General features: G+C 44.3%; 1 protein-coding gene and 1 long non-coding RNA gene across 3 annotated transcripts in view; one reads left to right on the top strand and one right to left on the bottom strand.

Annotated features, from left to right (window-relative positions):
* Window positions 1–12,715, bottom strand: part of SYT16 (synaptotagmin 16) — a 453,110-nt gene extending 440,395 nt beyond the window's left edge. Inside the window, exon 1 of one of the 2 annotated variants that reach the window (XM_053603184.1) lies at window positions 12,081–12,715. In XM_053603184.1, coding sequence (XP_053459159.1) covers window positions 12,081–12,207 — 127 coding nt within the window. In that variant the 5' untranslated portion in view covers window positions 12,208–12,715. The remainder of the gene's footprint in view (window positions 1–12,080) is intronic. The other variant, XM_053603183.1, reaches the window with a different exon arrangement.
* LOC128594407 (uncharacterized) lies at window positions 3,047–23,080 on the top strand. Its single transcript, XR_008382550.1, has 4 exons — window positions 3,047–3,795; window positions 5,112–5,359; window positions 18,326–18,462; window positions 21,007–23,080. It is a non-coding gene; the product is annotated as an uncharacterized LOC128594407 (long non-coding RNA).
* Window positions 23,081–23,150: the final 70 nt, after the last annotated feature.

Here is a 23,150-nt window from a genome sequence, read left to right as displayed (position 1 = left end):
CTCTCTGGGTCTTAACTGGAGTAGAGTGCTGTGGTGTCATAGCTCACAGCTACCTCAAACTCTTGGGTTTAAGCCTTCCTCCTACCTCAGCCTACTGAGTAGCTTGGACTACAGGTGTACACCACAACACCCAGCTAGTTTTTCTATTTGTAGTAGAGATGAGGTCTCCCTTTTGCTCAGGCTGGTCTCAGAACTCCTGAGCTCAGGCAATCCACCTACCTGGGCCTCCCAGAGTGCTAGGATTATAGGCGTGAGCCACCTTGCCTGGTCCTAAGACTAAATTTTTAAAAATCACTGATGCCAGGGTACTTTTTTAAGCTCTTGTAAGTAATTCTAACATGCAGCCAGGGCTGGGAATGAGAGATAACGAAAGAACCCTTTGTCTTGATGGAGAGGAGCCCTGAGCTTGTTGGATATAGAATCACCTCAGTGAACTATAAAAGGGCTATGGGACTTTAAGCTGCCAACATGGTCAGAATTGGCAGAAAATCTTTCAAGACACTGGCTGAGAATACTTACCTTTTCTTCATTTCCATAGTAAGTCTCTCACCTTACATCGAAATAGGAACAAAGATGAACAAATGATCCTCCATACTTTAGAAACCTTTCAGATTTCTAGCTGCATCCCAGCTGAGAAACAATATGAGATGGCATCTAAAAAATCCACTCAAATAAAAAAAATAAAATAAAAAATCCGCTCAAAGCTAGGATGTCAAGTACGACTGAGCCCTAGAAGGGAATAATATTTGTGGGCTGCAATTTGGATGGAACGGAGACCATTATATCCTGAGTTCAGACAATCCACCGCCTGGGCCTCCCAGAGTGACAGGAGCCTCGCTTATGAGGGGAGCTGAAGGAAGGACACAGGCAGTCGTAAGGTGACACAGTGGACACTGGAAACTAAGAAGGGGGAGGGGGAGGGAGGGGAGAGGATGGACAAAAACCTATTGGGTACAAGGTACACTATTCTGGTGCCTGGTACACTAAAAGCCAGATTTCGACATTATAAAATTCATTCATGTAACAAAAAACACTGGTACCGCCTACATCTATTAAAACAAAACAATTAATTAATTTTAAAAGATTAAGGAAATGGAAAAAAATCTAAGATGATCAAATATCTCCATAATTTTTACATAAACAAACAGAATCAGTGAGATTAAGTTTGACTCTTAATCTTCCCATAGAGAGAAGGAGAGGGTATACTGATCTGAATAGGTTGGGATGGAAGCACAGACAATGTTTCTCTAGGATGCCCAATGTATAATCTTTACCCAAAACACAAGAAAATAAATAACAGAACTGCACTTGCGCAATGCATCAATCACCTGTGGACACTTAGGGCTCCTTTGCCTTTGTTTTCTTGAGCAATACAAGAATAAGGCCAAATCTCATTATTTCCCTCTTTACTGAGTCTTACTTTGTTAATAAAAGCCGAAATCCATAATTTTTCTTATATACACACACGTGCGCGCGAGCAGCAGATTACACTTTGTATAATGAGCAGAGCTAAGAGAAAAGAGAGGCCTGGCCCAGAGTAACTGATTTTATTGTAAACACCTGATCTACATTTTTTAATTTAAAAAGTCAGAAAGCATGTTGCTATCTCCCTACACAGAAAATCATGGCAAACCAGGTGAGCGAGGGCAGCCATCGTTTACCAAGGGCCAACTGTGCGTCCATCATTTTGCAGGACCCAGGGCAGCCTATAGAGAAACTCAGGGCAGCGCCCAGGTCCCAGGCTGAGAAATCCAGATGTAATTAACACAGATCTGTTTGACTACAAAAGCGCGCGTTCTCCGTACTATACCAAAGCTGTGTTTTGGGTTGTGATAACAGTTTAAATTAAAAAAAAAAAACTAATAAATGATTGCAGAAATTTTGACATCTCATCTTCCTGCCTTTGTCCCCTCTCACCTCTCAAAAGTGTCTTCCCACGGGCCTCTGTAACCTGCACACCACCCTTATCACGCTCCAGGTCTGGGCCAAGGACTCGGGATGGTAGTTATGGGGCAGGTGTGACTTGCTGGGTTCCTGGGTTCCCTCCCTTTGAGTCCCCACTAATACGTTTCTCGCTCCTGGTACGTCTAACTTCACCAGTTTTGACAGACGTGATTCAGACCTCCAAAAGCACCCAGCCAAAAGGGCAGCGGTGCCAAGATGCCAAAGCAGGAAGCCCCCCAGGCGCAGCCCCCCGGCGCCTTACAACACTTACATTCAGGAGCTGCACGCTGACATCTCCACGCTAATGTCACTCACTGTCCCCGGTAACCAGCTGCGCTCCTGACAAGCCCCGTGGCACCGGCTGGGGACACAGCCCGGGGTGGGCCACTGGGCAGCCAGCAGCGCCAGCCACCCTGATCCCCAAAATGCGGCCGCACAAACCCGACCCAGAACTCGACGCGAGACTTAAACTCACAGCGCCCAAAACTCGCGGCGCCTCCGTGGTCAGGCTGGGTAAGGGCCCGGGCCCGGGAACAGTGGTCTGGAAGGGCCCCGACGGCAGGCCCCCCTGCCCCGCGGAACCAGGTTCCTCTCCACCCAGGCGCCGGCGCGCGCCTTCGGCTGCATCCGTCCCGGGGCGGGCAGCCAGGGCCACCTGCCCACTCCACCGCACCTGACCTCAGAGGTGGGGAGCAGAGGAGCCACCCGGCCGCTGCTCCCGCGAGCCGGGCACAAAGGCAGGTGTCGGAAAGAGGAGAACTTCCCGCCCGGGGCCCACAGCCTCCCCCCCGGTCTGCGCGGCCAGAGCGCACTTACTGTCCGTCGCCATGGTGCAGCCAGGGGCTGCCGGGCGGCCGCCAGCGGAGGGAACCGGCGCCGAGCCCGGCCGGGCGCGCGCTCCCGGGGAGGCCCCGCGCGCCCCCGCCCCGTCGCGCGCTCCCGGGCAGGCCCCGCGCGCCCCCGCCCCGCCGGAGCCCGAGCCCAGCCCCGCGGGCAGAGCCGGCGGCGCCGCGCACCGGAGGCTCGACCTGCGTTCCCTGCCCCCCGCGTCTGTCCCCTCCTCCCTTCCCACCTCCGCCCGCAAAGACAATGAACGCAGCGACTGGAACCGCGCTGGGCCGCGCCTGGACAGCCGCGCCGGGCTGCCTTTCCCACTGCGCCCCAGACACGTCCCTGTCTTCTCGTCCCTTCTCCCATCTCCACCTTGTCCCGGCCTCCAGCTTCTACCTGTGGGCTTGGGGCCCAGGAGTGAAGGCCCAGCCGCAGCTGGGAGGGCTGAGCCGGACACCCGGTAGCGGACGGGGCAGTCAGCCGGTCCGGGCATCAGCCCCACGGGGCGCCCGCGCTGCGACAACCCGTCCGTTCTGGTCCAGGGGGGGGCGCCCGGGCGCTGTGCTGGCCCTTTGTCTCCGATGTCTCTGGAGATGCCTGCGGAGCGGGTGAACGGATGACCTTCTAGCTGGACGCCTGCAGGCTCCCGAGTAAGGGAACCAGGCCGAAGCCAGCAGGGTTCAGGAGGCTTCTGAACCCGACCTCTCAGTGGGCGGGGTGTAGACCTGGAGATCCAGAAGCCAATTTCTAATAGATTCTAGGTGTGTTAGGAGACAGTGGTACATGAGAAACTCTAAAGTATCAAATGGCTTAAATGTATGTCCTGAATTACGCAGCGGGCCAGGTGCTTCCGAGAGATACACTTGGGATGCGCATTCAACCCAGGAGACCCCGTCCCTGCCCTGGGCTGGACACTGAGAGGACGCAGGGGTGGTCAGAAGCGGCTTCCCTTCCTCCAGGCAGACACGACACAACCAGAGAACAACTGGGGGTCATCCCTGGTCAGTCCTCAGAGCACAGGTGAGGACAACGCTCTGAACAGGCTGCACATCCGGATTCAGTGCACCTGGGACTTTTTCTTAAGGCTGCGTCCTACCGTGGAGGGAGAAGTTGGGCAGCCTTAGGGTTGTGGGAGCTGTCAGGTGCTGTCTTCACCGGCTGCCCCTTTTCTGGGCCGTGGGAGTTGTCAGGTGCTGTCTTCACCGGCTGTCCCTCTTCTGGGCCGTGGGAGCTGTCAGGTGCTGTCTTCACGGGCTGTCCCTCTTCTGGGCCGTGGGAGCTGTCAGGTGCTGTCTTCACGGGCTGTCCCTCTTCTGGGCCGCGGGAGCTGTCAGGTGCTGTCTTCACGGGCTGTCCCTCTTCTGGGCCGTGGGAGCTGTCAGGTGCTGTCTTCACGGGCTGTCCCTCTTCTGTGTTGTGGGAGCTGTCAGGTGCTGTCTTCACGGGATGTCCCTCTTCTGTGTTGTGGGAGCTGTCAGGTGCTGTCTTCACGGGATGTCCCTCTTCTGTCTATGACCCGTCAGACCAGTTCAGCCCTGGACGGTCTCCAGTTCCCAGTCCCTGAGTGCGGCTTCTACTGTCCTCCCACCCACACCCAAAGACCCTCCAAGCCTGCCTTTTTCTCCTTGACTCTTTGGTTTAATGAGACAGATTCTCACTCTATCATTCTGAGATGGGGTCTCACTCTTGCTCAGGCTTGTCTCCAACTCCTGAGCTCAAGCAATCTCCCCACCTTAGCCTCCCTGAGAGCTTGGATTACAGGCGTGAGCCAGTGCCACTGGCCTTTCCTCTTGTTCTTGTTCTTGGGAAGAAACTTTTGTGTATTTGCTCAGGCCGTTCTGAGGAAAGAGGGAAATCCATAGGGGAGCCTCAGGCCTTTTCTTATCATTTCCTTACCATGTGGTGAGGGCAGCACTGCAGGATGGGCCAACAAGTACAATGTTTACTGTGATATGAGACAAGGTCCCCTTAAGTCTCAATGTCCCCACCCTATCTGGAAGTTCCATCATCTTACCTAGTTCCAGGCAATGGGTCTTTTTCTAAAAAGGGGTCAAGGATCTTTCAGCTACATTTTACTGCATGAGAGTGGCTTAAACAATAATAACACTTTATTATCTTAGGTAACAAGGAACTCAAAGATGAGTGGCCCTGTGGTTTTTTAAGGGTCTTAGCAGTGTTAGTGAGAACTCAGACCCTTCCCATCTCCCGACTCCACTGTCCTCAGGTTGCCAATGAGGCTGCTGCAGCACAAAACCTCTTACCTTCACACGACAGCATTCCAAAAGCAGGCAGGTGGGAGGGGAGCCTACTCATCCTCATCTCTCTCTCTTTATCAGAAAAGAAAATCTTTGTAAAAGCCCTCAAAGGCCTTCTCCACAGTGGAGGCTGGGAAAGCAAGCATCTGCTATTTTCAGCTTCTGTGGCGTGAAGCGAGTTCTGCCAGGAAGGAAGAAGGGAGGAGGGAATTGATCTTGGGTCCTCCATCAACGCCTGCCGGCTTCTCATACTCCGGAGAGTCTCACCTGCCAGCTCTCCTTTATGACCCTGCCTCTCCCCATGGCTAAGGAAATCCCGCTCCTAACAGGTAGGAAAATTGACTCTTAAAACATCCTACATTCTTACAAATCTATGTGTCTTGTGCTTAGACCTTAGCTTTTGAAATTCAACATCTAAAATGTTGGCTCCTTTGGTTCTCTGCACACCTAAGGTCTAGTAAGATGCAGGGAGGCCCACGTGATAAACGAAATTATGTGAGACAATTAACTTCATGAACTTCTCCTAGGAAAACTGATGTATACCTCATTGCTGAATGTCACTATGGTCACCCCCAAAGTCCTGGGAAGCTCTGCACTGACACCAGCCCCTAGTCCACTCTTCAAAGCAATTTTGGAACTATTTTTCTGGAATGGCCATCAGAGCTGTCATTGTACTACCCTTAATGTTCTGAATGTCATCAAAATGTCTTCCTTTTAATTTTTCCTTTATCTTTGAGTAAAGAAAAAAGTCTCCAGGGACCAAATCAGGTAAGTAGAGAGGGCGTTCCAATACAATTATTCATTTACTGGCTAAAAACTCCCTCATGCAAAGTGCCATGAGCCACACCTTTCTCGTGCCAAGAGTTTCAGTTAACATGTTCCTAACTATTTCTTTATCAGTGTTTACTTGGTCTGCTGTGCTTCTCACAGTCAGCTGACAATTTTAACACACAATTTGATGAATGCTTGCAATGTTTTCATCAGTTCTGCTTATTACCGGCAGTCCTGACTTCCCTTCAACAAGAAGTTTATGAATGTTTGTTCATTGCTCTAATTCAGGCTCAGACATTCTGGCAATGGCTCACAAAAACATGCAACGATAATAATGGACGCCAACGAGCAAGACGCTGCCATGTGTCAACACAAACACAAGTGTGAGACACTGGTATTTGAAGGTTATGAAGCCTAACCAACTTGTTTATACACTGCTGTCAATAAGCCCACAGTGACGAGTTCCTGCACTTAATTGTCACATCTCATATATCAGGAATGAAAGCTACGTAAGTCAATAACAAGTGAGGATTTCAGCATACTTACAAAGAGAGAAGATGAAAGACCCATTGGAGAGGAAAAATCCAAACTACGTGTATCAAGAAAGGCAGGAACAAGTGTTGTGTAAAGAGTGGCTGCATGGGCTGAGTTTCACCTTGGAGAAACAGAGACATAAGTTGAGGAAAAGAGAGTTATGGTGCAGAAGGATTTTATGGTGGGAAGAGGGAGCTTGAGGGGCTTGGGGTGCAGTGTGGTATCAATGTTTTCTATAATGTGGGGTGTGAGTTGACTTGCTGAGAAGGAAGGAGCAGAGGTGGGGTTGAGGACGCAGGGCTGTGGGAAGCCTGCCTCTGTTAGGAATGTGAGTGGTAATGGAAGGGTTGAGTAGAAGAGAAGGAGTTCCAGCCAGCAGGGAGGACCCCCCAAAATTAGATCCCAAGAGCATCTAATTGGGATCTAAGTGGGATCTACTGGGAAGCAGGTAACTGGGAAGCAGGTAACAGAAGCAAATGGGACTTGAACTTCAGGTCACTATGACCTGGCAATAGCCACAGGGCTCAGGAGGATTGGAGGCATGAGTGAAGCCATGGCAGGAAAGAGGAGAGAGAATGCTGAAGGCCCCAGGGCCTGGAGAACCCAGAGCGGCACATCAGAGGACAAGCTAGGGGGGTTGGGGAGAAAGTTAGCTCTTAGGGCTCCATAGCACATACTGGAGGTCAAGACAGAGAAAGGGCAGGGCCACACAACTGCATTTAAAATGTTTTAGCTAGGATGATTTATGATTATTTCCGGGCTCTTCTGATTTAGTATTTGCCATGGTTGTGATTCATATGTCACCATCCACATTGCTTGACTTTACGTCCAGAATAAGGCAAACACCTCTTATCCACATCACACAGAAGTTGCCATTCGGGCTTTCTGACCTTTGGCCTGTGACTTCATCTTGTTGACTTTCTCAAAACTCTGGCAATACCGATAAATAAGAGCAAGACCGGGTGAAAGGCTGCAGCCACATGCTGAACGGGTCTGCGTCACTGGGGAGACTATTTTGGGTTGAAATAGCTATCGCCTTGTCTCTTTGTTGCAGTGAGTGAAAAGAGAAAAAATTATCTTAACCACGATGTCTGTGTGTTGCCTGCAAGCTACTGACACCAGAAGACAGGAGGTTTTGATCGTTTTTTATAGAAATTACCTTTGATTTTCATTAGGCAGCTCTGTCTCCTTATAATGGTTTCTCTGGATATGTCCTAAGCCTCTGAACTCAAATACTTCAGCACATGCAAATATGACATAGATTATGGTAATAAAAAACACAGGCTGTTCAAAATAGCCAAAAGGTAATAAATAGCATTATGTTTTAAGACTTCCAAGTCTTAAATGCAGAGTGAACAGAAGTAAGACAGGGCTAATCAGGTGGAAGTCTGTTCTGGAAGGTGGAAGGCAGGGTCTGGGCTTGGTGGCCAAAATTCCAACAGTCACTGCAGAGAGTCAGTGTAGAGGACTATGAGATTGTGGTTGCCCATCCGCCACTGCAGGTCGCCCCAAGCTGCCCAGACATACACAGGCAAGCTAAGTGTCTGAGGAATCTACAAGGTAAGACTGTAAAGGAGGTGAGGGGGAAATAACGAGTCTAAGGAAAAAGTAGGAGTCAGAAAACCAGGCAGACAAATAGGTCAAAACGATGGTTCTGCTGTTCCCAACGCTGCATGTGTGATGTTGCTTTTTATTATTACGTAACACCCACCAAGTACAGCCTGTTTCTCTGAAAAGTGCTTTCCAGTAGTCAAAAAATAGTTCAAAAATGAATGATCACCTCTTTCCAGAAATACATGGTTATAGAAAATCTCAAGCAAGACACATTCACCAGTGGTCAAGTGTTCTGGAGTGAGCAGAGTGAAGAGGCCAAGGAATGAACGCATCCTGGCCAAAGGCAAGCACCAGCCAGCTTCCACTAAACAGCTGGCCTCAGACCACTGTCCAGAATCACCTGGACAATTTGTTCAAAATGCAGATTTTTAGACCCCAACCAATACTTACTGGTTTGAAAGGTGGCAAAAGGACTCTATACTCTGCATATTAGAGGGGTTTTGTTTTGTTTTGTTTTGTTTTTTAGACAGAGTCTCACTCTGTTGCCCAGGCTAGAGTACAGTGGCATCATCATAGCTCAGAGCAACCTCAGACTCCTGGGCTCAGGGATCCTCTTGCCTCAGACTCCCAAATAGCTGGGACTACAGGTATCTGCCACAGTTCCTGGCTAATTTTTCTATTTTTAGTAGAGACAGGAGTCTTTCTCTTCCTCAGACTGGTCTGGAACTCCTGAGCTCAAGGGATCCTCCTGCCTTAGCGTCCCGGAGTGCTAGGATTACAGAAATGAGCTACCTCACCAGCCTATAATCTTCATATTAAATGAGCTCCCCAGGTGTTTCTAATACATCCTAACATTAGCGGGCCACTGGCTCAGGTAACAGCAGCTGGTTGCATAGTAGTAAAATTGCTGTTCAACATAGTACTGGAAGTTCTAGACATTGCAGTCAGGCAGGAGAAGATCAAAGGTGTTCAAAACGGGGACACAGGAGGTCAAACTCTCACTCTTTCCTGATGATACACTTGGAAAACCGTAGGGTCTCAACCACAAGGCTCCTGGAAGTGATCAGGAAATAAAGTAATGTTTCCGGGTACAAAATAAATGTCCACAAATCAGTAGTTTTCATATATGCTAAAAACAGTCAAGCTGAGAATCAAATCAAAGACACAACACCCTTCATAGTAGCTTCAACTAAAACGAAATACCTGGGAATATATCTAACAATGGACATTAAGGATCTCTTCAGAGAGAATTATGAAACCCAGAAAAAAGAAACAGCAGAAGACGTTAACAAATGGAAAAATATACCATGCTCATGGCTGGGAAGAATCAATGTGTTAAAATGTCCATACTACCCAAAGTGATCTATAGATTTAATGCAATCCCCACCGAAGCACCAATGTCATACTTTAAGAACTTGAAAAAGTAGTACTTCGTTTTATATGGAAGCAGGAAAAAAACCCAAATAGCCAATGCAATTTTAAGAAATAAAAACAAATCTCAAGGCATCGTATTACCAGACTTCAGGTTATCCTACAAGGCTAAGGTGATCAAAACAGCATGGTCCTGGCACAAAAATAGAGATACAGGTCTTTGGAATAGAACAGAGAACTTAGAGATGAACCCAGCCACATAATATCACCACCTCATCTTTGATAAACCAAACAAAAGCATACAGTGTGGAAGAGACTCCCTGTTTAATAAATAGTGGTAGGAGAACTGGTTTTAGCCACATACAGAAGACTGAAATTGTACCTGCACCTCTCACTATTGACAAAAATTGACTCTCACTGGATAAAAGATTTCAATTTAAACACAAAATAAAAATCCTAGAAGAAAGTGTGGGGAAAACTCTTGACAAAATCAGTCTGGGGAAATATTTTATGAAAAAGACCCCCTTGGCAATTGCAGCAACATCAAAAATAAATAAATAAATGGGACATGATCAAGCTAAAAAGCTTCTGCCCAGCTGAGGGTACAGCAGCAAACAGACGGCCTTCAGAATGGGAGAAGATCTTTGCATGCTATGAATCTGACAAAGGGCTGATAACTACAATCCACAGAGAACTCAAATTAACCAACAAGAAAAGAGTAAACAATCCCCTCTACCACTGGGAAAGAGACTTGAACAGAAACTTCGCTGAGGAAGATAGATAAATGGCTAAAAAACACATGAAAAAATGCTCATCATCCCTAATCATCAGAGAAATGCAAACCAAAACCACCCTGAGATAGCACCTAACCCCAGTGAGAACAGCCCACACAAAATCCCCAAGCTGCAGATGCTGATGTTGATGTGGAGAGAAGGGAACACCTCTACACTGCTGATGCAAACTAGTACAGCCTTTTTGGAAAGAAATATGGAGAATCCTCAAAGAACTAAAAACAGACCTTCCATTTGATTCTACAATCCCATTACTAAGAAAAAATCATTTTAGTACAAGGACATTTACACTAGAATATTTATTGCAGCTCAATTCACAATCACCAAGACGTGAAAGCAACCCAAGTGCCCATTAACACATGAATGGATTAATAAACTGTGGTATGTGTATACCATGGAGTACTATTCAGCCATTAAAAAGATGGAGACTTCCTGTCTTTTGTATTTACCTGAATGGAGTTAAAATACATTCTTATTAGTAAAGTGTCGTAAGAATGAAAAAGCAAGTCTCCAGTCTATTCAATACTAGTATGAAACCAATAGAAAAAAACTACACACTCACACAAGAGAAAATAACAAGAATATTCAAGTGTGGGAGAAGAGAGAGCAGAGAGGGAAGATGGAGGGGGATTGGGAAGCTCTCACATGTGAGGATGTACAGCAACCCATCCCCACAGGATGGGCTCAACTACAATGTGAACTTCACCTTAGAAACACAAACAATGTAATCTAATCATTTGTACTCGCATATGAATCTGAAATAAAAAATACAGATATAAAAATTATAACAAATTTAAAAGATAATAAAACAAAATTGCCTGGAGACCTGGAATTTCAAATGGGAGTTATCTGCTTCAGTCTTCTCTATCTGTAATAGAAAGCTACTAAATACTTAGAATTCAGCTACTAGAAAGCCAATACAGTATTAACCACCTTTTTATTTTATTTATTTATTTATTTTTTAAGACAGTCTCACTTTGTAACCCTTGGTAGAGTGCCATGGCGTCACAGCTCACAGCAACCTCCAACTCTTGGGCTTACGTGATTTTCTTGCCTCAGCCTTCCAAGTAGATGGGACCACAGGCTCCCACCATAACGCCCAGCTATTTTTGGAGATGAGGTCTTGCTCTGGCTCAGGCTGTTCTCAAACCTGTGAGCTCAGACAATCCACCCACCCTGGCCTCCCAGAGTACTAGGATTACAGGTGTGAGGCACCACCTTTTTTAGATAAATGAATCTTACTGTGTCTAATTAAAGACATCCATTTAATTTTCTTTTTCTTTTCTTTTCTTTTTTTTTTTTTTTTGGAGATAGGGTCTCACTCTGTTGCCCTGGGTAAAGTGAAGTGGCATCATCATAGCTCACAGCAAACTCAAACTCCTGGGCTCAAGTGATCCTCCTGCTTCAGCCTCCCTCGTAGCTGGGACTACAGGTGTATGCCACCACTCCTGGTTTCAAGTGATCCTCCAGGCTTGGCCTCCCAAACTGCTAGGATTATAGTCATAAGCCAATGTGCCCACCCTAAACATCCATGGAAAAGTTAAAGTCCCATAACATACGATCCTTCTGCCATTGTTTCCTCTTCTGGTACATCAGTACCTGCTTCAACTTCTGCTTCTGGCCATAGAACAGATCAGATACTTATAAAGGGCCATCTCACTCCTCCTGGATAAATAACTACAAAAATAATTTTTAATCCATCCCTGTGCTCACTAGAAAGTAGCAGAATCTCTGAGGGGAAAAAAAAATCCAAGGAGCTGAAACCACAGCAAGAGGCAGTAAGTTTTAAGCAAGTGGAGCAGAGACCAGTGGAGCAGAGACCAGTGACGCTGACCAGAGTTGACCTGGTAACTCCTGACAATCAAGAGATCAAACTTGGAGTTTAACCTGAGACTCCAATGACTCGGAACCCTTTGGAGGCACAAGAATAATAGAATCCCTGGCTCACATCATAAACCCTCTCTGAAGGAAAGCATCCAAAACTAGGCCCACAGGATTCAGGTCAAGAAAATTCCACGGGATCACATACCGCTTGGAAGGGGATCCTTCTCAGCCTCCAGATGACTGCAGTCCCAACCAACATCTTGACCAAAACTCAGGACAGCCACCCAAGCTAAGCTGCTCCTGGATTCCTGACCCTTGAACACTGTCAGCATGACAGCCCTGTGGCAACTGGAAACAGCCGGCTTTCAGGCCACAAGGAGCTCAGGCATCTGTGTGTAGGGGCTATGAGCCCTGGCAGAGGGAGGAGGCTTTCCATGAACTCTGTCCAGAGGCGGAGAGCTTGAGGAAGGGTTCAACTTGCCCTGTCCTGTCTGCCATGGTGTCTCCTAGGGAGTATTGAGCAGTCACATGGCAGCGTCGAGTACATTGGATAGTTGCTTTTTCACTCTTGTGATACTTTACTAAGAAGAATGCGCTTCAGTTCCACCCAGGGCAGCATCTGGGCAGGAAACTGGAAGTGAAGTGTGGGGGAACAAGTACAAACAACTTTGTGAGGACAAAACAGAACCCCACCCCTGTCTACACTGACCCTTCCAGTCCTGATGTGCTAGGTGGCCTGTAGAGGAAGCCCTGTGGCATGGGACTGGAACGTCCAGAACTTAGAGGAACGTGGTGGAAGCTGAAGGAGCCGTGTGTCTGGTTGCCGCACCACACTGACAAAGGCAGACAGCAGATTCCTACTGGATGAAGCCTTGACCCGTGAACCCACAGAAGGATGATTTACTTTTCTAGGTTCTAGAATCTAAAATGAACCTTGCAGAGGTGCCAACGATCTCTCGTCCTGTGAAAATATAAACCTGCATGGAGCTCAGCTGAGCCTGGAGAGAGCTGAGCGTCTGTCAGAATAGCCATTAAAGGAAGCAAAAAAATGAGAGTTAAGCCTTTAATCCTTTACTTCAATGGTATAAGGAAGTGGCTAAAACCAGAGGAAGGAAGCACTGTGTTCCAACTTCCGCCATGGAAGAGCCCGCCAGGAGGATGAAGTGAATTGAATCCGCAGGGATGCCGCCCTGTGGAGGATGCCCGGACAAAAGGCTCCGGCAGTTTTATGGATTCGGGGGTCAGGAAAGCTCTGGGAACTGAGTCAGGGTGGGGAAAAGCGTCTTCCATGTTTTCTGTCTCTCCCCCTGCAAGGAGGCAGCTGTCAAGGACCTGGGCCCAGAGCCTGAGAAAGAGCCCCAGGAGCGAAGGCCCTGCCAGGACCAGGAGTGCTGAGATGGGAAAGAGCAAAAGGCAGATACAAGACAAGTTAAAATCTTCAACAAATGCAAATATTATAAACTATTCGTCTATGCCCTCACATTAACCTGAAATTAAAAAATAAATAAGTAAAACAAGGATAACAGAAAAAAATATGGCACACCTTTTGGGAGTGGGACACAGCTACGGGTGGGACTCTACCTGACAAATGCAGATATTGCAACTGAGTTGTTTGAATCCTCACATTAACCGGAAATTAAAAAATAAATAGTGTTTAAAAACAAAAGAAACATCAGATACAGGATGTAAAATAATTATGCTTGAAATGAGATGAAATTGAAAAACTGATCAAAGAAAAGGAGAATATAAAATGTATCTAGGCAGATTTAAATAAAACTCAGAGACCTGGAAAAAATAAAAAGTGGAAATTAGGAAGTATATGGATGGGGCGGCACCTGTGGCTCAAAGGAATAGGGCGCCACCCCCATATGCCAGAGGTGGAGGGTTCAAACTCAGTCCTGGCCAAAAACTGCAAAAAGAAAAAACGAAAGAAAGAAAAAGAAAGTATATGGATGGAACCATGGCCTGGCTTGGACTTAGCTCCTCTTGCCACGAACGCCTGCCCCATCTCACTTACTAAGTAACCTGCACTGCGCAAATTGCCGCGGATAGGTTCCTCATTTTATTCAAAGTTGATATCAGAACGAGGTGCGTGAGTCAAGCAAAGAAGAAGGGGTGGTGACTTCACAGCGTGGAGGAATCGTTGGACATTTTTCACTTTCTTCTCTGAAGCAATCATGTCCACTAACAGGACTAAATCCAGAAATGCTGTAAATATATTTAGCCCTAATTCTACAATAGTTTTGTGAATGAATTATATTCGTAAATGTGAGAATTTTTTCACAAAGAAGGATAATACAGTTGTATTCTGCCATATTCTGTATATGGGTAGTTTTGTTGGCAATTCAGTATTTCCTTACATGTCTGTGGTAACTAAAGAGACACTTGTATTTTGTGGTTGGCTATTTCATCTTTAATTACAAACAGGATGATATTCCAGTCATATGGTCTCTAAAGAAAGGACATGGCATTTCATTTTTAAATGCAACACAAAAAGTTTTTGATGAGAAAATTTTATGCACAACTAGTTGAAGTTTACAGAGAGAATACATTCAGTTAACCAAGTATAATAAAATGGTGTGTAAAGTTATCAAAAGAAGCAATATAGCCATCAGGCTGTGAGAAATTAAGAGAGGAATCAACCATTTAAAACATTTAACAAAGGCAAAAGAGTTAACAATTTGTGGGACTTTAGCAAAATTAATTTCATTAAGATCATACACAACATAAGTTCAGGTTCAACAAATCTTGTGGGCATTGCCTTTTCTTATAAGTAGTCAGCTGAAGCTAACATAGTCCACTAATTAAATACTGTGGCGATAAGGGATTTAAAAATCAGCCTGCAAGTTATGTAATTATGAAGGTTTTCTTTATGGTTGTCATTTATTTGAAATAAAATAAGACTGTTTGAAACCTCCTATTAAAGTGGTTGAAAGCAAAGATTGATGCGTGTAACAATGTTTTCCTCATAGCATAATCTGCAATTAGCATGATGATCAGGCTTTATAGCTTGCAATGGAAAGCAAATTAATGACATAATTGATTCTGCAGTGCTTAGCATTTGGGGAAGATTAGCCTCCTTGAAAAGGGATTTTTTTAACATATTTTCACAAGTGCACCAACTTATTTCAAGCCTTTAATCAGGTTAATAAGACACTAAGTTATAACCAAATAGCCCTTGGGTGACCTAAAGGAGTTACTATGCTCCCAAACTAAATGGAATCTGGGTAACCTAAGAGACACTTGGCACAAAATCCAGTGAAGATGGTTCAGGAACTTATGGGTAAATAGGAGGACACTGCCTAGTTCGTTCTCTGATAGCAACTGCAGAGGACTCAACCCTAGAAAGGAGCAATCCAGGTTTACACCTCACCAGAGTGCCGTCCCCTGTCCATGGCCCTGGGCAGGGAGGACTCAGGCAGAACACCATAGTCTTAGACACCTGAGGAGTCAGAGAATGGAGTCTGAGCTGTCAGAATGGTTAGGAATCGACACGAGAAGTTCCTGGAAGGAGCAATTACAGAAAGGGGAACTACAAAATCTGCGTGTAAAATCCCCTCAGATCTCTGATGGCAAGCAGGGCAAGACCTCCAGTGATTCTAGGGTAAATAAATAGCTAGAGGTCTGAAAGCAGTGGGCAGATACTTCAGCAGCCAACTACTCAGGGGTCTTCTGAGCTGAAAGTTCACACACGTTGTTTGCTCTCCATTCAGCTTCAAAGGCGCCATGGCTTACATGATAGGGCCACTTCCAGAACTAAGGGATTTGCCCTACAATTAAAGACAAAACTGAAATAGACCCACCCTAAGCCTACAATCAAGCCCCTGTAGGTACAAGATGCTCTGTCATAATTTAACTGCCTCCTAGAAGAGAATTCAACCCTCTTCAGAGGGAAGTAACATAGTCCAGAGTCTCTAACAGGTAATATCATACAACCAAAAAGTTACTAGATGGAGAAAGAAACACGAAAATATAAATCAACAGAAACAAATAGCCTGACGTCCCCAAGGTTGAAATTAGCTAGATCAATATGTTAAACCTATAGTATCTATGGAAAAAATGGTGATAATAAGTGAAGAAATGGGGTGGAAATATGAAACCATGAAAAAGAATGAAGGAGAAACCATAGAACTGAAATATTATATCTAAAATTAAAAAGTTATTGAACGGGATTAACAGCATATTAAATATAGGAGGAAAAAAAAGAGTCATAAGCTTGGAGATAAATGAAAAAGAATCATCCAAACTAAAGCACAGAGAGAAAAACTGTTGGATGAAAAAGCCACAATAGTTACCTAGTTAACAGAGGTGACATGGGAATCCTAAATGGAGAAAAACACATGATGATGTACTAGAAAAACAAACCACCCTTAGTACATCACACAAACCGCTTAAACCCTAAAATAAAGAAAAAAACTTAAAATCAACCAGAGAAAAGTGTACACTATATATAAAAAATTCCTAAGAATGAAAACTAATTTCTCATCAGAAACAAGGAGGGTTGAAGACATGGAAAAAATCTTAAAAAAATCTTTAACATGCGGAAAGAAAAAAAGTTGCCTACCTAGAATTCTAAATCCAGCAAAAAAAATAAAATAAAAAAAAATCATTCAAACATGAATGTGAAATAAAGACATTTTCAGACAAACAAAATCTGATAAAATTGGTCTCCAACAGATCTGAGCTTCAAGAAATTACTATTTAAAAGCAGTTTGTCGGGCTAAAGAAAAATTATTCCAGGTGAAAACAGATTTGCATGAACAAATGAGGAGCAGGGAAGAGGGTTTATATGTGGGTAAATGTAAAACTATTTGTTTATTTTTTTCTTTGTTTAAGGCAAGAATAAAAATGTGTACTGGGGCTGATAACACAGGAGTAAAATATACAACAATAATATCAGAAAGGATAGGAGGAGGTAAAATGGGATTACACCAGGTTAAGGATTTCCGTCCCTAATTTATTACAGGCAGATTTTATTAAATAGCTGAGGACATTATAATCTCAGAGCAAACCCAGGCAGTCTGGCCCAGAGCTGATGCTCTTCACCACCACGCAATACTGCTGTTTGCCAAGGGAACGTTTTTTTGCCCCTAACTTGACTACATCATGAAGTTTCAATATTGACAATAATGTATGACATCTTTATCATTTCAGTCAAATGCATGATTTGATGGAGAAACCCATGAGATTCTAAAGGTCTGTCCTGCTCACAACCTCTTCTGAGAAAAGGTGGCAAGGATGGGTCTTTCCATGTTATTTACCATGCCCTGTGGTTATGGGACTCTATACCACCCAAAATAGATTGTACCAGAGATCTATGCCCTCGTTAAGGGAAGCCATCCTTCTGCTTGGACATGAGGGAGCCTGGTAGCCAGAATGCCCCCAGTGAATAATCTCTGCCCAATCAGGAAGCTCTGTTTTGGATCATAACGTATAGAAGCAATCCTCCTTCCGGCACAGTAAGGACAGCAGAAGCAGCAGAGGGAGAAGTGGGCAGACAGCAGCCGTGGAACAGGCCGAGAAGAGGCTGCACATTTCAGAGCACACAGCAGCAGACACCCACGTCGCCCACGGTCATGGGAGCAGCGGGTGCTCACTGCAGGAGGAAGAGCCATTTTCCTGGCTCTCCAAGATTTGCCTCTGACGAGGCCGTCCCTTTACTCACCTCTGTGTCCTGACAACACTCCTCCAGCATTTAAGACAATGTGTCTTTGTTCCTAGACACAAAGACACAGGAGCCTGTCCAAACTTGTCATTAAAAAGAAAACACAGGGCTGAAATATACAGCACGCTAAAACAAATAATTCAGGCATAAAAATACCACATGGAAGGAATTATACAACCTGAAATCTAGGCTTTGACATTTGCTTTAATATAGGAAGTGAGATGTGCCATGAAAGTTACTACATAGTTGTTCAAAAGATACATGAAAGTGTGAAACTTGAGCACCCACAGAGTTCTCTCAATGTCATTTAAAGAGCAAGCATTTCAAACTAACTTGAAAATCAAGGGCAAGTTAGGAAGCCATTAGTAACTACACTTAATTTCCTAGGCTCCTTACATCAAAATCAAAGTAATTTTCTGCCCATAAGGTTCATTTTTAAAGATACTTCAAAGATATTTTATCTCACCATATCTGTGAATCTTCTTGTCATAATCAAAATACCCTGTTTCCCCAAAAATCAGACAGTACCTTATTTTAAGGTGTGCTCCCAAAGATGCGCTAGGTCTTATTTTCAGGGGACGTCTTATCTTTCCTGTAAGTAGATCTTATTTTCAGGGAAACAGGGTAGTTTATTGAGAAGAGACTACATATTGTAGTTAATCCAACTTGGAGAAAGGAAGCTGGGTGCAGGGGGGTCTCCTTAAGTTGTCAGTTGAGCTATGAGAATTTGGTCTCCTAACAATCTAAGGATCTGTGTGTAAACATGTAACTTTTTTTTTTTTTAGACAGTCTTACTCTGTCACCCCTGGTAGAGTGCCCTGGTGTCATAACTCACAGCAACCTCAAACTCTTGGGTTTAAGCCTTCCTCCAACCTCAGCCTCCAGAGAAGCTGGGACTATAGGCATCCACCACAACACCCAGGTAGGTTTTTTTTCTATTTTTAGTAGAGATGGGGTCTCACTCTTTCTCAGGCTGGTCTCAAACTCCTGAGCTCAAGTGATCCACCTGCCTCGGCCTCTCAAAAAAGCGCTAGGATTGTAGTTGCGAGCCACCACACCCAGCGGTAAACTTTCAATTAGTAACATTATGGCTTAAGAAAATCCGCCTTAAAACTCACCACTGTGGCTCAGTGAGTAGGGCGCCGGCCCCATATGCCGAGGGTGGCAGGTTCGGACCCAGCCCCGGCCAAACTGCAACAGAAAAATAGCCGGGCATTGTGGCGCGTGCCTGTAGTCCCAGCTACTCGGGAGGCTGAGGCAAGAGAATCGCGTAAGCCCAAGAGTTAGAGGTTGCTGTGAGCCGTGTGACGCCACGGCACTCTACCCGAGGGCTGTACAGTGAGACTCTGTCTCTACAAAAAAAAAAAAACTCACCACATGATTACTTAGGTTTCCTTGGTATCCAAATACTTGTTACAAACTTACTTTCTAGCTGTCATTACTTTGAAGTTTAGCATTCATATCTTTACTTGTACAAAGCACAAAGCAGTTAATACATTTGGACAAGTCAAACAGTTCTATGCCATTTAGATAAAGTTCTTAATTATCACTATCCTGAAAAATCGCTGTATAAAAAGAAGTCTTTGCCCAAAAGTTGGTTCATTGTCCTTTCTTTGGCTTACAAATGGAACAAACGTGTCTGTCTAGGAAACAAGCAATTCAACTGGATGTTTAAGAGACTGGACATGGGCCAGCACAGTGGCTCAGGCCTGTGATCCTAATACTCTGGAAGGCCAAGGTGGGAGCATTGCTTGATCTCAGGAGTTCAAGACCAGCCTTAGCAAAAAGGTGACACCCATCTCTACTTAAAAATTAGAGGTAAACCTGGGTATGGTTTGGCATGCCTATAGTTTCAGCTACTCAGAAGCTGAGGCAAGAGGATCCTTTGAGCCCAGAAGTTTGAGGCTGCTGAGCTATGACACCACGGTACTTTACCCACAGCACAAAGTGAGACACTGTCTCAAAAAAAAAAAATAGAGACACTGGTCATGTTTCCCATCATTGAATATTGAATATATCTACTTCAGTGAGGGAAGCTTTAGAGGAATTAAGAAAAAAGGGTCATAAATTCAGATGGGATCTTAGGTTTGCTTACGACATAAACCCGTAATAGTTCAACCAGTGGTTCTCAACCTTCCTAATGCCATGACCCTTTAATACAGTTCCTCATGTTGTGGTGACCCCCAACCATAAAGTTATTTTTGTTGCTACTTCATAACTGTAATTTTGCTACTGTTATGAATCGTAATGTAAATATCTGATATGCAGGATGTATTTCCATTGTTACAAAGGGGTCGCGACCCACAGGTTGAGAACTGCTGAAAGAAAACAAAGACAGCATGCTATTATTTCTCATAGAGAACTGTACATTCCCAGAATAGTTTTCTTCTGAAGAAAATAAATTAGGGAGCGGCGCCTGTGGCTCAAAGGGGTAGGGCGCCGACCCCATATGTCGGAGGTAGTGGGTTCAGACCCAGACTTGGCCAAAAACTGCAAAAACTAAAAAATAATAATAAAATAAATTAGGATATTTTACTTTATTCCCCTAATTAAGAATCCATACAAGCAGCATTTTTTTTCATGATTTCACTTTTATTCACATTTTTTTTTGTTTTTGAGGCAGGGCCTCCTCCTATTGTCCAGGCTGGAGTGTTATGGCATCATCACAGGTCACCTTGAACTCCTAGGCTCAAGCAATCCCCCTGCCTTAGCCTCCTGAGCAGTCAGGACAATAGAAGCCCCTCACCAAACCTAGCTAATTTTTCCATTTCTTGTAGAGAGGGGTCTTGCTTTTGCTCAGGTTGGTCTCGAACTCCTGGCTCAAAAAATCCTCCTGGCTTGACCTCTCAAGAGTGTTACAATTAGAGTTGTGAGTCAGTCTGCCCGGCCTATTCATGTATTTGGGGGTTTTATTTATTTTTATTTTTTTCTGAAACATAGTCTCACTCCATCACTCTGGGTAGAGTGCACAGCAACCTCAAACTCTTAGGCTCAAGCAGTGCTCTTGCCTCAGCCTTCAAAGTAGCTGGGACCACAGGAGCCCACCACAACACCTGGCTAGTTTTTCTAGTTTTAGTACAGACAGGGGTCTCACTCTTACTCAGGCTGGTGAGCTGAAGCAAACCACTTGCCTTGGCCTCCCAGAGTGCCGGGAATACGGGCGTGAGCCACTAAGCTGGGCCTTATTCACAGGTTTTTTAGATATTCCAAGTAAAGCTGGTATTATCCAAACTCTGAACAACACTTTGCACATATTTGGAATTCTGAAAGTGGTATGGTTCTAAAATACTGCTTGCTTGTTTACATCCACAACCCCTCTTCCTCAACAAAATGTTAACTTGATAAACATTCAATATTGAAATCATGTATTTATGATTTGGTACACTTTGTTATTATCAAGTTAGTAAAACAAATAGCTTAATTTAATTGGTAGCTAGTATTTTGACATCCATTTTTTTTTTTGTAGGCAACATCTCACTCTATTGCCCCAGGGTGTCAGACCAGCTCACAGCAACCTCAAACTTGTGGACTCAAGGGATCCTCTTGCCTCAGCCTCCCAGGTAGCTGCCACCACACCCAACTAATTTTTCTATTTTTTAGTAGAGACAGGTGTCTCCCTTTTGCTCAGGCTGGTCTCAAACTCCTGAGCACAAGCAATCCACCTCCCTTGGCCTCCTAGAGTGCTAGGACTATGGGCATGAGGCATCATACCCAGCCTTGGGCATCACATTTTAATTCTGAAAACCCACTGTTAAACACAAATATTTTCTATTTGAAATCTGTTCAATAAACTTCAATTTCATATTTATAGCAAATTTCAGTGATTCATACCCGATCTTTAAAATAAACTCATGACAAACTCACTACAGCTTAACCACTGCACTCGTCAGATGCACCATATAAAGAACTCACATCTGCTTAACACGATTTTATTTTTATCTGTATTTCTACTAAGATTAACACTGTTCTTCAATTGACCACAATTACGAAGGCTGATAATGGGGATCTGGAGTCAACCGCAAATACTGTTTGTGGGAATGTAAACTGGCAGTCTTTCTGGAGCCCGATCTGGCAATTTAACAAAATCTTACATACACATACGGTCTGACCAAGCAAATGCATGTGTAGATTTGTCAAACAGAAATATCAACACAGTGAACCAAAATCTAGAAACGAAACTCAAGGCAACAGTGGGAACAGTGACAATGAAATGGGCCTGTGTGCAGGAGAAAGGGAACAGAGCACGCCTGGGATTGCCATCCTCAGACCTGCCTGCAAGACTGGCTCGGGGCTCACCTAGAAACCTGGCTGGCGGTCAGCTCCCTATAATGGTATAAAGCTTTTCCTAAAAATCCAAACCCAGGTATACAAAATCACCAAAGAACTGATGTCCTACAAGCTGGAGCCACCTTGCACTGGGGCTTGTCTGATTTTAAAATATACTTTTCTTCTTGTTTAAGCATTTGAAAGTGGGGTTTTACTGCTTACAAAGCATTCCTCTGGATTCCCCTTTCTAGCTTATATGAAGAGACACTGGGATTTATAGGCCTGAGCCCAGGCTTTGTAGCTACCAGAAGTGTCACGCACTACCTTTGTGAATGTGAGCAAGGCACTTACCCTCCTGAGGTGCAAGTGAAAAGCTACTGATTTTTAAGTGCAGTTGTGGAAAAATAGAGAGTAACTCATTGTGTTAGCTGCACGTTTATAAACGTCAATGATCAGAGAAGTCCTAGCAAACAGTCTGTGATACACATGGACAATGATGGAACTCCACCTCAGTGAGCCCTAACCCAAAAACATCTGAGTCCTAGAAATTCTGCCCAATGTCCACATTATGAAAACGACCTCATCTGTTACCAGAAACATCGGATTTTGGTCAAAGGAAATAATTACTTTTAGTAGCTAACCTGATAGCATAATCTAATAGGTGAAAATTTTATTTGGGTCAGTGTTATTTAGTATTTTGATTTTAAAATATTTTATATAGATAGGTTAAGTACACATTTTCACTTGCAGGATATATGCAGATTTGAATTCTAATCTTCAACCCAAACTTTAAATCCCTGAAAAATACAATGGTGGAAAACAACACAGAGTAATAATCAATAGTAAGACAGGCTAAGCCAACCACAGCACTGGGAGATGGTCTGCTTTGGGCAGTAATTCAAACAATATGGAACAAGCAATCTCCATTTAAATTAACAGAGAGGCACAGTCATGAAGCTCTGAAATTTCTTTTCCTGTGACTATAAACTATTGTGTACCAGAGGCACATTCTGAAATTTAAATTACTATTCTTAAAGGTTATATTAGAAAAAGAATTAGTATTTATTATTCTTAAATAACTTATTGACCAATGTCATATATAAATAGGGGACAAATACATATGTCTGTGTACAAACTTCAATGTATATACACACATAGACCAACAGAAGCTTTCAAACAAGCCCTAAAGAGTATTTAATTAATTACAGAGGTAGAAAATAATTTGTGAACTTAAGTTATCACACACATCAGTGGTTCTCAACCTTCCTAATGCCGCAATGTATTTTCACTGTTAAAAGGGGGTCGCGACCTACAGGTTGAGAACTGCTGGCATATATTATAGCT

The sequence above is a fragment of the Nycticebus coucang genome, chromosome 9, assembly GCF_027406575.1.
Source record: "Nycticebus coucang isolate mNycCou1 chromosome 9, mNycCou1.pri, whole genome shotgun sequence".
Taxonomy (NCBI): domain Eukaryota; kingdom Metazoa; phylum Chordata; class Mammalia; order Primates; family Lorisidae; genus Nycticebus; species Nycticebus coucang.
The sequence above is the reverse complement of the archived record's forward strand: the minus strand, read 5'-3'. Positions and strand labels throughout refer to the sequence as shown.